General features: G+C 36.3%; 1 protein-coding gene across 1 annotated transcript; it reads left to right on the forward strand.

The window, feature by feature from the left end:
• The first annotated feature begins 6,444 nt into the window (after positions 1–6,444).
• Positions 6,445–9,339, forward strand: LOC123318334. Its single transcript, XM_044904944.1, has one exon. The coding sequence runs from the start codon at positions 6,445–6,447 to the stop codon at positions 9,337–9,339; it is 2,895 nt and encodes a 964-aa protein (XP_044760879.1).
• Positions 9,340–13,120: the final 3,781 nt, after the last annotated feature.

The following is a 13,120-nucleotide window of genomic DNA, read 5'->3' on the forward strand; positions in this document are numbered from 1 at the left end:
TATTCAACTAGATCAGGAATTATACCATTTTGAACAATTCGCTCAATTTTCTAACTTCATTTTAGTAAAATCGTTGAATTTAAAGTCGAACTTAATTCTGCTATTCGAATTCGAAACAGTGAACCTAATTTCTAAGTGAATTGAGCACCCTTAGGCATGCCTATGGCATGGCCCAGGAAACAGCCATTTTTATTTGTGTTTCTCTCTAACGGATGTCATGTATGCCTCTTTTTCTATATGTTTGTTCCCAAAACAAACCCGTAAATGAATGACTTGCTTGGTCTATTTATTCTTATTAGTATGGTTCAAATATAAGAGAATACGAACAAATAAACCAAATCGGTTTGTTTTGCGCATTACCAACATCTTATTGGTCAAACGTTCTTATCTACAATTCTTTTGTCGCCCTTTCTTTTCTCTACCTGTTAAATTCCCGGTCTATTTTAAAGAATGAATGACAGCTCGTTTGGGCTATCAATAACACTATGTAATTATTTGGTTAAATCTCATCAGTTTGAAATCGATATTTCAGTGACGAATTGAAATGAATAATTGCCTCAACAAAACTTCCTTTTCATATTATCAAGTAACACGTTGACGAGATTCTGAATACTTGCAAGAATAGATTATTGTATAAATATTGTATATGTATAAAAAATTGAAACATATTTTTGAACAAATTTATTTTCACTAGCTAGGGCTCCAAAAATATTTCAGCTCATTAGAGAATTTCGAACAATATCATAATCCCAATTTTAAGATTTCAATTATATTCAGTTCTACAGCCACGTCTAATAGGCACTCGAAATTGGGACACCTGTGTAGTTCTGGGACCACAAAATTCCAAATGGATATTTCTCTCTAAATCGTGATGGGAATGATGGGATACTCTATAGATGAACCGCCAATTATTCCTAATAATCAGGGATACGAATAGGAAAAGATTGTACCCATCTGTTCAATGGATGAAAAAAAAATACATACCTACATATCAAATTTGGGATGTAGAAGAATATAGAGCGATTGGGTTGCCTAAAAATAAACTGTCAAGATTATGATTATGGTCAAATTTTATCAGACTGTACATTTTTAAAGCTTTCAATTCTTATATCCAATCTGAGTGGAGGGGCGTCATCATGAATTTTTGCCCGGTCAGAAGAAATCGTAGAACCGGGCCTGATGATTAAAGGTAAGCGTCCATTAGGCCGATCAGGCCGGGTCGCATCGGGACGGAAAAATACGCTTACCTTAACAGCGTATTCCATATCGATACCATATACTTATTCGATATTTGACGCTGCTGTTTCGATATCAATTGAATACTGAAATTCAAAGTATCGATACTGAATTAAGTAAGCATGTCATCCTAATTTTTATTTTCCTTTTAAATTTGCAACTTATCTCAAATAAGTCAACAATCCAACAACTAACCTGATTTTAACCTATGATATCCAAAAATATTTCAATCCCACCTAATAATGAATGTTGCAATTATTCTAAGTGCTACTACACTACGGAGCACGTCCGTACCATAAAAAAACCATCTGTTATCAATGTGCGCCCTTTCTACATTGGAATTTCTACCGAATTTAATACGTAGGTACCTACACCTGTAAATACGCTATTTTTTAAGAGAAGATGGTTGAACTTCGTGAAACATGATTTTGTTGTTTTTTGCATCCCTAGTAGAGTAGCGCAATGGCAACAAATTTGAAATTCGACGCTCGATGAAATGACTACCTGAATCTAAACGCTGAACCAAACATCTGGCAGATATTCGCCAGAGTTGGACTCTCGTCTCGTTTTGTATTGCATTTATTACATGGAACCCTAGGTGTTCACAAGGGGCGGATGGGCAAAAAGTCAAGAATAACAAGTACGTATAATAAAGGTTCATCAAAGTGTCAATACAATAGAAATATTGAATGTTTGATAAAGACAGTTTTCTTTTAAGCTTTTTGCTAAAGATGTCCAAGAAGATATACTGTGATGAAATCTCCAGAGTACACAAATATATAATCTGGGGGGCACGTGCCATCTCACCCCCCCCCCCCCCCCCTAAATCCGCCTATGTAGAAGGCGATATAGATTCTTCAAGGGGGGCTAAAAGTAAAATGAAAAATGTCAGAAATTCTTGATTTGGATAAATTTTGAAGAGGAATTTCAGGAAAAAATATCGACCAACTGATGATAATTAACGTAGAGATTATCGGGTTATTTGGTAAAATTTATACGACTGATGTTGAAACCTTTTTATGGTCATATGACCTAGCTTTCGGCAAATAACTATGCCTTCTGCAGATTCCTACAAAACGGTAACAATAAGTAAAAAAAGTAATTTAAAAAGGAAATTTCTTAATTTGACCAAATTGAAATGCAAATTCAATTAATTCAGAAACTAATATTCTTTTCAGCCGCAATTTTGAACGAATTCGAATTCCTGGCTGAATTTTCTTAATAAGATGCATACGAGAATAATAATTTAGACGTAGGTATGTTTCTGATAGTGAAATTAAAAGGTAATTCTACGAAGGAAAGGAATTTATTCCGAGTAATGGGACAAAAGTTGAATTGAATAGATGTATGTAGTTATTATTTGAAGAGCAATGACAATATTGAATAAAAATTAAAGTTTTTGCATCGAATAATATCAGGAAAAACAGTTTTTTATTTTTACTAATAATTTTTCAAATAAATAGCTTCCATTTTGATTGAGTGCATAATAAAGATAAAATCGCAATGTAGCTACCACACTTCGGTAGATATTTCTATCCATTAAATTAATACCTGTTGAACTAAATACAGTGAAAGTGTAAGAATTTGAATATCATCTCCTGAGGTGTTCACAAAGATGAATAGGATCATAAGGACCTTCATTATATTGTTATTATGATAAGATACTAATGCTAATTTCAGATGGGACAGAAAAATATTTATACAATAATCTATTATTGTAAGTATTCAGAATCTCGTCAACGATTTACTTGAGAATATGAAAATGAAATTTTGTTGGGGCAATTATTCATTTCAATTCGTCACTGAAATACCGATTTCAAACTTAGTGTTATTGATAGCCCAAACGAGCTGTTATTCATTCTTTAAAATAGACCGGGAATTTCAAATAACACTCTCCAGATAATTCATCTTGAATCCTACCCTGTTCAAGAGGTTCAGACGTTTACGGCCGCTCGCTTTGCAGTTTGCAGTAGGCGCCAAATTGCGAATTCACTGTTATCACCGTGTTAGAGAAATACCTTAATAATCAGTATACAAAATCGCGAAAACAGGAAAGTAAGTAATTTCGGCTAAAATTTTCCGCTGTACAACTTTTGTTTGAAACTTTTTTTCATAAACCTTCTCATTCGCGAAAATTTCAGGAAAACCGTATTTTTTTCTATATTTTCACGAATTTTTCAATAATCCTGAAAATTTTGACACCTGCGTTTTTGACCATATGTTTCTCTCTTCATAACAAACAACATATCAAAAATGCAGCTCTTTCCGCAAAAAAGTGATTTCATCCCTTCCTTTACTGGACTAATTAACAAAAAACCACCCAGAGAAGAAAAACAACTTTGATGTTAAGAGGAAGGTTCACGCTATGGTTGTTGAGAATGAGAAAAATGAACCTAATACTGACTACGAATATGTGGCTTTTATTTTCAGTTTTTTCTCGATATTTTGAAAAGTATTCGAAAAGATACAATGATCTCAATCATATGAGAAACGAAGATATCGAAAAAAAAATTTCAACAAATTTATTTTCGCTCCCTGTATAACCTGAAGTGGTCTCTTAAAATATTTAAGCTTAGTAAAGAATTTCGAACAATATCATAATGCCAATTTTCAGATTTCAAAATATATGTTCAGTTCTCCAGAAACGTTTAATAGACACTCGAACTTGGGACACCATGTATAAGAGGTTGAAATTTTCAAATCATTTTTTATGTGTTCAATTGAAAAATATGCCAAAATATCAGAACAAGAGTTAAATTCGTTCCATTTGAAATTTTTCTGATATCCAAAACTACCGCTTTTGATAACCAAATTGGACAATTTTTTTTCAATTCATTTATTCTAGAAAATACAAAATAATATAGAAAAATTATATTCTTCATAGAAACTGCCAATTAAACCTAAGGTATATGCCTGATAGTTTAAGGAGGTAGTAAAAATTCAATTTACATAAAATGAAACTAAATTTTTTCAATTCAACATTGGAATTGTTTATTTTCAATTATATCCATTACGACTAGATTTGGGCTGGAACTAATATTCTGGCATTAGTTTTATTTCTTGAATAAGATCCAGTTTGTGAATTAATGTTTTCTATGGACAATTTCCTGTTCATTTGAAACTTCAAACGGGTATTTTGAAATGCTAAAAAATATCTTCAATGAATTCAACATTTTTCGTTTTGCTTGAAGCACAAGATTTATGTATCTGAACATGACTATCTATAGCAAAGGTTAACTATAAAATTCCAATTGTTTATCTAAGGTTTTCCTCTTGAAACATACAAAATTGTTGAAATTTCAATTAACTTAAAGTAGGTTCATTTCATGACTTCGAGTCGTTTTTTAATGAATTTTGATACTAGCAGTTTGGATGACGATAATTTATATGATTGATAAAAAAATGTTCATTAGTGGAAAAATAATTTCTTAGTCTTATCGACTGTTATAGGTATGATTCACCCAAAAAACACCCATTTCTTATAACTTCATGATAAAAGATTGAAATCTAGACAAGTTCCATTTCATTCATGCCTATATAAATTCAGAATTCATTTTCAACCTGATAAGAATAAATCCAATGTCTTGTTCATGACGTCGAATAGGAAACATAATAATATTGTTCCAATAAGTATCGGGTCAACTTCAAAGAAGCGAGCGTTCGCTTTTTCTACCTGCTACTGGAATTCAGATCTCGGTTCCTTCTTGCATCAATTACTCATCCCTTTGCTGGTGCACTTTGTTCAGTGTTGCCAGAACAAAATATTACCGCATTTTTAGGCTTACTGTGAATGCATACCCAAGTTTGAATAGATTTGTGTAACATAATTTTATGAAATGATTATGAGAGTGTTGCTTCTTAATTCATATAGAACTGCTAATGTCTTTGATTTTTCTGCTTTATTTTTTTCAAACTGCAATGTGTCTAAAATATATAGGACTATAATTAAAAACAGCAGTAAGCCCAAAATGAAAAACGTACTAACGTACTTTTCTACAAACTAACTGATATGAATGATTCAAGGAATTGAAAATTTGATTTTCGAAAAAAAATTGTGTTGAATTTTGATAGGTTAGTTTGAGCTGATTTGCGCCCTTGAAACTTTGCGTAGAATTCAAGGAGTAATCTGATTATGAATGAAAAAACTGGGCACTGCATTCAATGAACGAAAGTTGAAATCATTTCCGGCAAACGAATCTGAAGTTTTTTTCTAACGTTCCCGACATATTGAATTTTGAAAATTAGGGGATGGAACTGCACCGCTTGGATCCTCAAGTTAAAGAAATTTCCAGCGAATGTTCACAACCATATAACAATTCTACATGCCCAGTCTCATTATGCGAAGTTGATTAATTCGAAGATATCAATTTTTGAAAATTGGGCGATGGAAATTCATCCCCTGGATCCCATTACATTCAGCGAACGTTCACATCAATATAATTTTTTTACTAGCCCAATCTCATTGTAGTGTTCTAGAGATATTGAATTTTGAAAATTAAAGGTTGGAAACTTATCCCGCATTCTAGGGAAAGTTAATGAAATCCTCTTCAATCAATCAATTTGATATAAATGTTCTGCATAGAAAGTTTGTTATTGTGATTACTTTTCCAAATCATTCCTATAATTAACCCTCGTTTTCATTGTTTAATAGAAATCCAAGCGAATCTGAGAACTCTTTGTTCATTATTTATGAGAACCTAGGCTGGTTCTCATTAATAATGAACAAATTTTAGTGAGCCACTGGAAACCTCGAAAAGGTATGCTAAGTTCACACTCGTCAAGAATCATTCAGAAAAACATAGGTCCATATTATAGAAAAACAAATTATATCTTTCCATTTTTTCGAAAGTCCTCGAAAAGACGTCCCATTTGAGGACCGTCCCCAAAAGAGCCAATCCTTGCATCGGCAATTTGAGGACCGTCCTCAAATGGGCCAAATGTCCCCGAATGGACTAATTCATGCTCTGAAATGTCCCCGAAAAGACCGATTCACATATATATATATATATATATATATATATATATATATATATACAAATACAAAGCTCTAGTACACAAGAGCAAGAGTCACGGAGATCATCTCCTAGAATACGAAGAAGTGGACTCTTCACCAGAGCGGAGAGCGAAGATACAATCGAGAAACGCTTTCTGGGCAACCTGATGAAGTTCTCGGGAATTGCACCTGAAACACGACCGAAGCTTCCCCGCATGAAACACTCCAAAGAATTTTTAGCCACTGTAAGGCATTTGAACTCTATACTTCCTAAACACCTGCAGAATGTCGACACACTAGAACCGATTGTTGACATTGTATATGCTGGAGCTGTCACAGCATGTGAGATTCATGGCCGAGAAGTAGGACAGAACAGTACACCGAGACCTGATTCTGCACCTCCCTGGAAGCTGCGCCTGGAAAGGAAGATAAACGTCATGAGGAAAAAAATCGGAAACTTACATACTTACATTAACACGGATAATCCATCGATGAAAGTGACTAAAGCTGTCAGAAGGATAGCGTCTGAGTTCCGTGTTGGACGCAGAGATCCGTCATTCGTGGACAAAATTCTCTTGATATCGGACACTCTAAAACAAAAAATTAGAGCATTAGGGAACAGGATCAGACGCTATAATGATAGAGCAAAGCGCTACAAAAACAACAGGCTATTTTTTTCGAACCAGAAGCAGTTTTTTCGGGATCTTGAGGGTGGCAAGAATGATGGGACGATCCAAGTTGAACCTGCAGAAGCTCACAAATACTGGTCTGAAATTTGGTCGGAGAGTGCGATCCACGACGATGGGGCGTATTGGATCGGCGAGGCCGAAGCACAGATCCCCAAGGTTCAAATGAGCGACATCCAAATCAGCGAGATGGACATAAAGGAGGCTCTGAAAGGTTCGAACAACTGGTCATCACCTGGACCCGACAAAATTCAAAATTATTGGTGGAAACACCTCACCAGTATACATAAAGCGCTCTCTATGGCACTCCAAAAGTCAATAGCCGACCCAACAACAATTCCTGACTTTTGCACCTTGGGAGTGACACATCTTCAGCCCAAAGACGGTGACTTCCGAAATCCTAAGAACTACCGGCCGATCACCTGCCTGTCCACAGTTTATAAAGTCCTCACCGCAGTACTCACCCGATACATCAGTCAGCACCTCAGAAACAACAACCTAATGGCTAGAGAACAGAATGGCGGCCGCATAAGAACTAAAGGCTGCAAAGAACTCCTGGTAATTGACCAAATAGTTACCAAGCAGGCCCGAAGAAAATTGAGGCACATCTCTGTGGCATGGGTGGACTATCGGAAGGCCTTTGACTCTGTTCCCCACACATGGCTGCTAAGAGTACTAAAAATGCACGGGATCGACGAGAAGGTAACGAATCTTCTTGGGCATCTGATGAGAGGGTGGAGGACCCAACTGGCTGTGAGAATGGAGGATCGTACAGTTAAGTTGGAGGTGATCAAAATCAACCGGGGCATATTCCAAGGCGACACCTTGAGTCCAATATGGTTCTGCATGGCGCTGAACCCTCTGAGTATGTTACTTAATAATACCAACTATGGCTATACCATCAGCAAGCAGAGCAGCATCCGTATAAACCACCAATTATATATGGACGATTTGAAGCTCTATGCTGCTAATGCAGATCAACTAAGAAGAATGCTGGAAATAGTCTCATCATTCAGTGATTCCATAAACATGAAACTGGGAGTAGAAAAGTGCGCAACTCTAGAAGTTAAAAGGGGAAAGATACAGGAGCCAAAGCAGGAAACAACGCTTATGAACCAGATCAAGATTCCCAGCCTGAACAAAGACGACACCTACAAGTACCTGGGCATACATCAGGCATTGGACATCAAAACCGCTGAGATGAAGGAGCTCTTCAAACAAAAACTATATAAGAGAATAAGCCTCCTTCTTAAATCTAAGCTCAACTCAAGATCATTGTTCACGGCAATCAACATCTGGGCGGTGCCGAGCATGACCTATTCTTTCGGCATCCTGACTTGGTCTGTTACTGAGCTCCGGGAAGTGGATAGAGCTGTGAGAGCCATGCTCACAAAATATGGAGTGCACCATCCTCACTCGTCGACTATCCGTCTGTACCTCCCACGCCAACATGGAGGACGAGGGCTCCTCAATCTGGAGTCGGTTCATGAGGGAAACATCATCTCATTAAGAAAATATTGCCTCAAAGATCACTCACCTTTCTTCACCGCAATCCGTGAAGCCGACGACAGAATATCACCCCTGAAGCTGGCGGAGTCATCTCATCAGGACACCAGGCGACCCCAGTGTGAGATAATGGAGGAATGGAGGAGCAGGGCCTTGCACGGCAGATACCCTGGTCACCTGGAAAGTGGAGATGTGAATAAGGTCGAATCTCTTACTTACCTGCGCGCGGGATACCTCTTCCCCGAGACGGAGGGACGGCTCTTGGCGATCCAGGACCAGGTGGTGCCGACAAGAGTGTACCTGAAGCACATAGCTCAGCAGGACATCCCCACCGACCGATGCCGCAGGTGCTCCCAAGGACCAGAGTCAATTCAACATCTGACTTCCTCGTGCCCAATTCTAGCCCCAAAGGACTATCTCGATAGACACAACTCAATGGCCAAGATTTTTCATCAGCAGATGGCGTTGAAGCTCGGTCTTCTTCTGAGCGAAACCCAGCAGCACTTATATGTGCCAAAAACACTGTTGCAAAACGCCAGCTACAAACTTTACTGGGACGCCACAATGGTAACGGATAGATCGGTTGCTCATAATAGGCCAGACATCACTCTGTTCGACAATGTGAGGAAAACGTGTCTCCTGATAGATTTCACCATTCCCGCAGACGATAATATCACAAGGGCTTACTCGGAAAAGATCTCAAAGTACACAGATCTGGCCTTTCAACTCCGAGAAATGTACGCACTTGAGGCGGTCAGTGTTCTACCCATGATAATCTCGGTGAACGGAATTGTGGAGAGGCACTTACTTGAGAATACCCAGCGACTCTGTTTGGACAAGGACATCATCTCCGCTTCGCAGAAACAGGTCATCCTGCACACGACCAGAATAATACGGAAGGTTCTGCAAGGACCGTAGCTGCAGCCTTTGCCTTGGCAGTTCTTGCCCGGCAGATGCTGATTATCTCCCGTGTTGGAACGGTGAAAAAAAAAAATAAAATATATATATATATATATATATATATATATATATATATATATATATATATATATATATATATATATATATATATATATATATATATATATATATATAAATGAATACATAGCAGTTTGTTTGGAAATTTCAAGCTTGTGTTTACCTCCGAGTAGTTTATAGATTGTTTTTGGGCAAATTGAATGACATTTTGCTTGTATGTACAATAATTCTTTTTGAGATTAAGAAGATGAGAAGAGAGATCTTTTTGTTTATACAAAAATATTAAATATTCTTGAATATATATAGTACTAAAATGCCATTCCCTCTGCCCTACTGCGAGATTTTATTTCATTCCGTTCAGTTCCAACATTCTTGAATGTATATAGTGTTAAAATGCCATTCCCTCTGCCTTACTGCGAGATTTTATTTCATTCCGTTCAGTTCCAACATTCTTGAATGTATATAGTGTTAAAATGCCATTCCCTCTGCCTTACTGCGAGATTTAATTTCATTCCGTTCAGTTCCAACATTCTTGAATGTATATAGTGTTAAAATGCCATTCCCTCTGCCTTACTGCGAGATTTAATTTCATTCCGTTCAGTTCCAACATTCTTGAATGTATATAGTGTTAAAATGCCATTCCCTCTGCCTTACTGCGAGATTTAATTTCATTCCGTTCAGTTCCAACATTCTTGAATGTATATAGTGTTAAAATGCCATTCCCTCTGCCTTACTGCGAGATTTAATTTCATTCCGTTCAGTTCCAACATTCTTGAATGTATATAGTGTTAAAATGCCATTCCCTCTGCCTTACTGCGAGATTTTATTTCATTCCATTCAGTTCCAACATTCTCAATGAATGATGATCCTATTAAAATTTTTGGATTTCTCGTTTACAACTGCCTAGTAGTCTGGCCGATGGATATTCAGAGAAATCAATTACTTTTCAAAACTTGCTCCAGATGTATACTGAGGGTGTAGGTACCTGAGAATAATAATTTCCATTGAACAGTGTGTATATTCACCTCACTTTATGGAGTTTTAAAAAAGAGATTCAAATTAAAATATTTACATACCTCAAACATTTCATCTTTTGTAGCAGAATGGACAACCTCAAAATTTCCTCTACATTATTATTCCACATTCATTAGGTCATCGATTGAATCAGACTCATCATCAGAAGAATCTGATTCTCCCAATGAAATAATGAATGGAGGAATATCTGCTATTGGGAGATTACCCATAAATTTAGCCCAGTCGTCAGTTATGAGCCTATCACAATGCATACAAAAATTTTTCCACATTTCCGATGTACATTTTGAAAGAGCCAAAGTCCATAAATTCAAAACCCTATCTTTGGAATAGGGAAGAGAATTTATGTTCTTGTTGTAGAAGTTCTTAGAGAACGCCCAGGCCATTTCAATAGGATTATACTGACAATGGTATGGGGGTAATCTAAGAACATCATGCCCATGCTCTTTCAAAAGGTCATCCACTAAATATTTTCGTTGACTTCTATTTCGAAAGGGTAGTATTAATTGCCAAAGTTGTTTTTTATTTGAATTTTGACTGAAATTAATTTTGTTTTTAATCAAACAATCCTGCATTTCACTTTTCTTACTGGAAAATGTGGGTGGCTTGTCCAATTGCACCGAATGATAAGGGGCATTGTCCATTACAACCACACATTTTCCAGGAATATTAGCTAATGCAGGAATCAGTTGATTAATGATCCAATTATGAAATAATTCACTGGTCATTGTATTGGGATAGTCTCTGTCATTGTTTGCCGAATTTAAAATTAAACTACACCCCTCTAAAAATCCACAATTACTTCCTGCGTGTAAAACCGTAAAACGTTTTCCTTCATGTTTAATTTTGGATGGGTTGCTCTTTATATCAGATTTGTGTGTCCATCGACGAACAGAAGAACCATTTTGGTAAATCCAAGTTTCGTCGAGGAACACGAATCTGATATCTTCATCTGAAGATTTATATTGAAGAAATTTTCGCAGGAAAGTAATTTTGGCTGCAACGACATGCTTTTGTTCACATAAAATTTTGCGTTCATCCACCCTTTTGTATTTGTAACCCATCGATTTTAAAATTTTGTAAAGTGATGTCCGTCCCCCGGTATATTCCAAATCATTTTTTGCATAATTAAGTAGAGTGTCAACACTAAAGTATTCATTTTTCAAATTATAATCCCAAATTCGCCGTTGCAGGTCTTTTCTAAAAATAAACTTCTCAATTTCTTCCACCTTTTTGGGTCTCCCAATAGGAGGAAATTCTTTGTCGTCCTCTTCATTAACAATGTTTCGGATTGTGGAAACTTTCAGCTAAAATAAAAGTAGTTCAGATTGATATGAAACATAGGTATTATAAATCTACTTACATCGAAAATTTTGATACCATCTGGAAAATGGTAGATGAAAGAGTATCAGGATTACTTTTCAGATGAGCTGTCCTCAATTCTGCATAACATTTCCTGATACTCTTTCTTTGCGGCTTTTCAACTATTTTCGGCATTTTGTCGACTTTAGAATATCTGAAACAACTCTGAAACTCTGAACAAATATTTTGTTCACTTGGTCTCTGTATTTGTTGATATTAGTTGTGGCAACGGCGTTATGATATTGATGACATTTCATGAGTGCCAACCTTACTCCGTTCTAGTTACAAAAACTTGAGAAAATTAATTCATGGCCTACCGACTGCTAAAATAAATTTGAATGCAGTATAGGTATCTGATCCTGAAATTTCGATTGATAACGAAATGACAGATTTTGGAATTGAAATCAAACTTTGTCGAATCGACCTCCGAAAACTCCATTTCTATCAGAAGCAACGAACTGAAATTCAATATATGCATCTCAATTCGAAAACTATTTATAGTTTCAAGATTTGGGTCGGATTGATTCAACAGTTTTTGAGAAATTGATATACTTTGTCAAATCGACCGCTGAAATCTCAATTCCTATCTGAACTATCGAATTGAAATTCAACATGTGAATCTCAATTCGAAAACTATGTGCAGCTTCACGATTTGAGTCGAATTGATCCAACAGTTTTTGAGAAATTGATATCACACTTTGCCGAATTGACCACTGAAATCTCAATTCCTATCTGAACTATCGAACTGAAATTCAACATGTGAATCTCAATTCGAAAACTATGTGCAGTTTCAAGATTTGAGTCGAATTCATCCAACAGTTTTTGAGAAATTGATATCACACTTTGCCGAATTGACCACTGAAATCTCAATTCCTATCTGAACTATCGAACTGAAATTCAACATGTGAATCTCAATTCGAAAACTATGTGCAGTTTCAAGATTTGGGTCGAATTGATCCAACAGTTTTTGAGAACCTATATCACATTTTGCCGAATTGACCCCTGAAATCTCAATTCCTATTTGAACTATCGAACTGAAATTCAACATGTGCATCTCAATTCGAAAACTGTGTACAGATTCGAGATTTGGATCGAATTGATCCAACAGTTCTCTCGGAATTGAAATCAAACTGTGTCGAATCGACCTCCGAAATATCCATTTCTATCAGAAGCAACGAACTGAAATTCAACAAATGCATCTCAATTCGAAAACTATTTATAGTTTCAAGATTTGGGTCGGATTGATTCAACAGTTTTTGAGAAATTGATATACTTTGTCAAATCGACCGCTAAAATCTCAATTCCTATCTGAACTATCGAACTGAAA

The sequence above is a fragment of the Coccinella septempunctata genome, chromosome 8, assembly GCF_907165205.1.
Source record: "Coccinella septempunctata chromosome 8, icCocSept1.1, whole genome shotgun sequence".
Classification (NCBI taxonomy): Eukaryota; Metazoa; Arthropoda; class Insecta; order Coleoptera; family Coccinellidae; genus Coccinella; species Coccinella septempunctata.

Bases quoted from the DNA above. Each gene is read 5' to 3' on its own strand.
- LOC123318334 (XM_044904944.1), top strand. From the start codon at position 6,445: ATGAAACACTCCAAAGAATTTTTAGCCACTGTAAGGCATTTGAACTCT.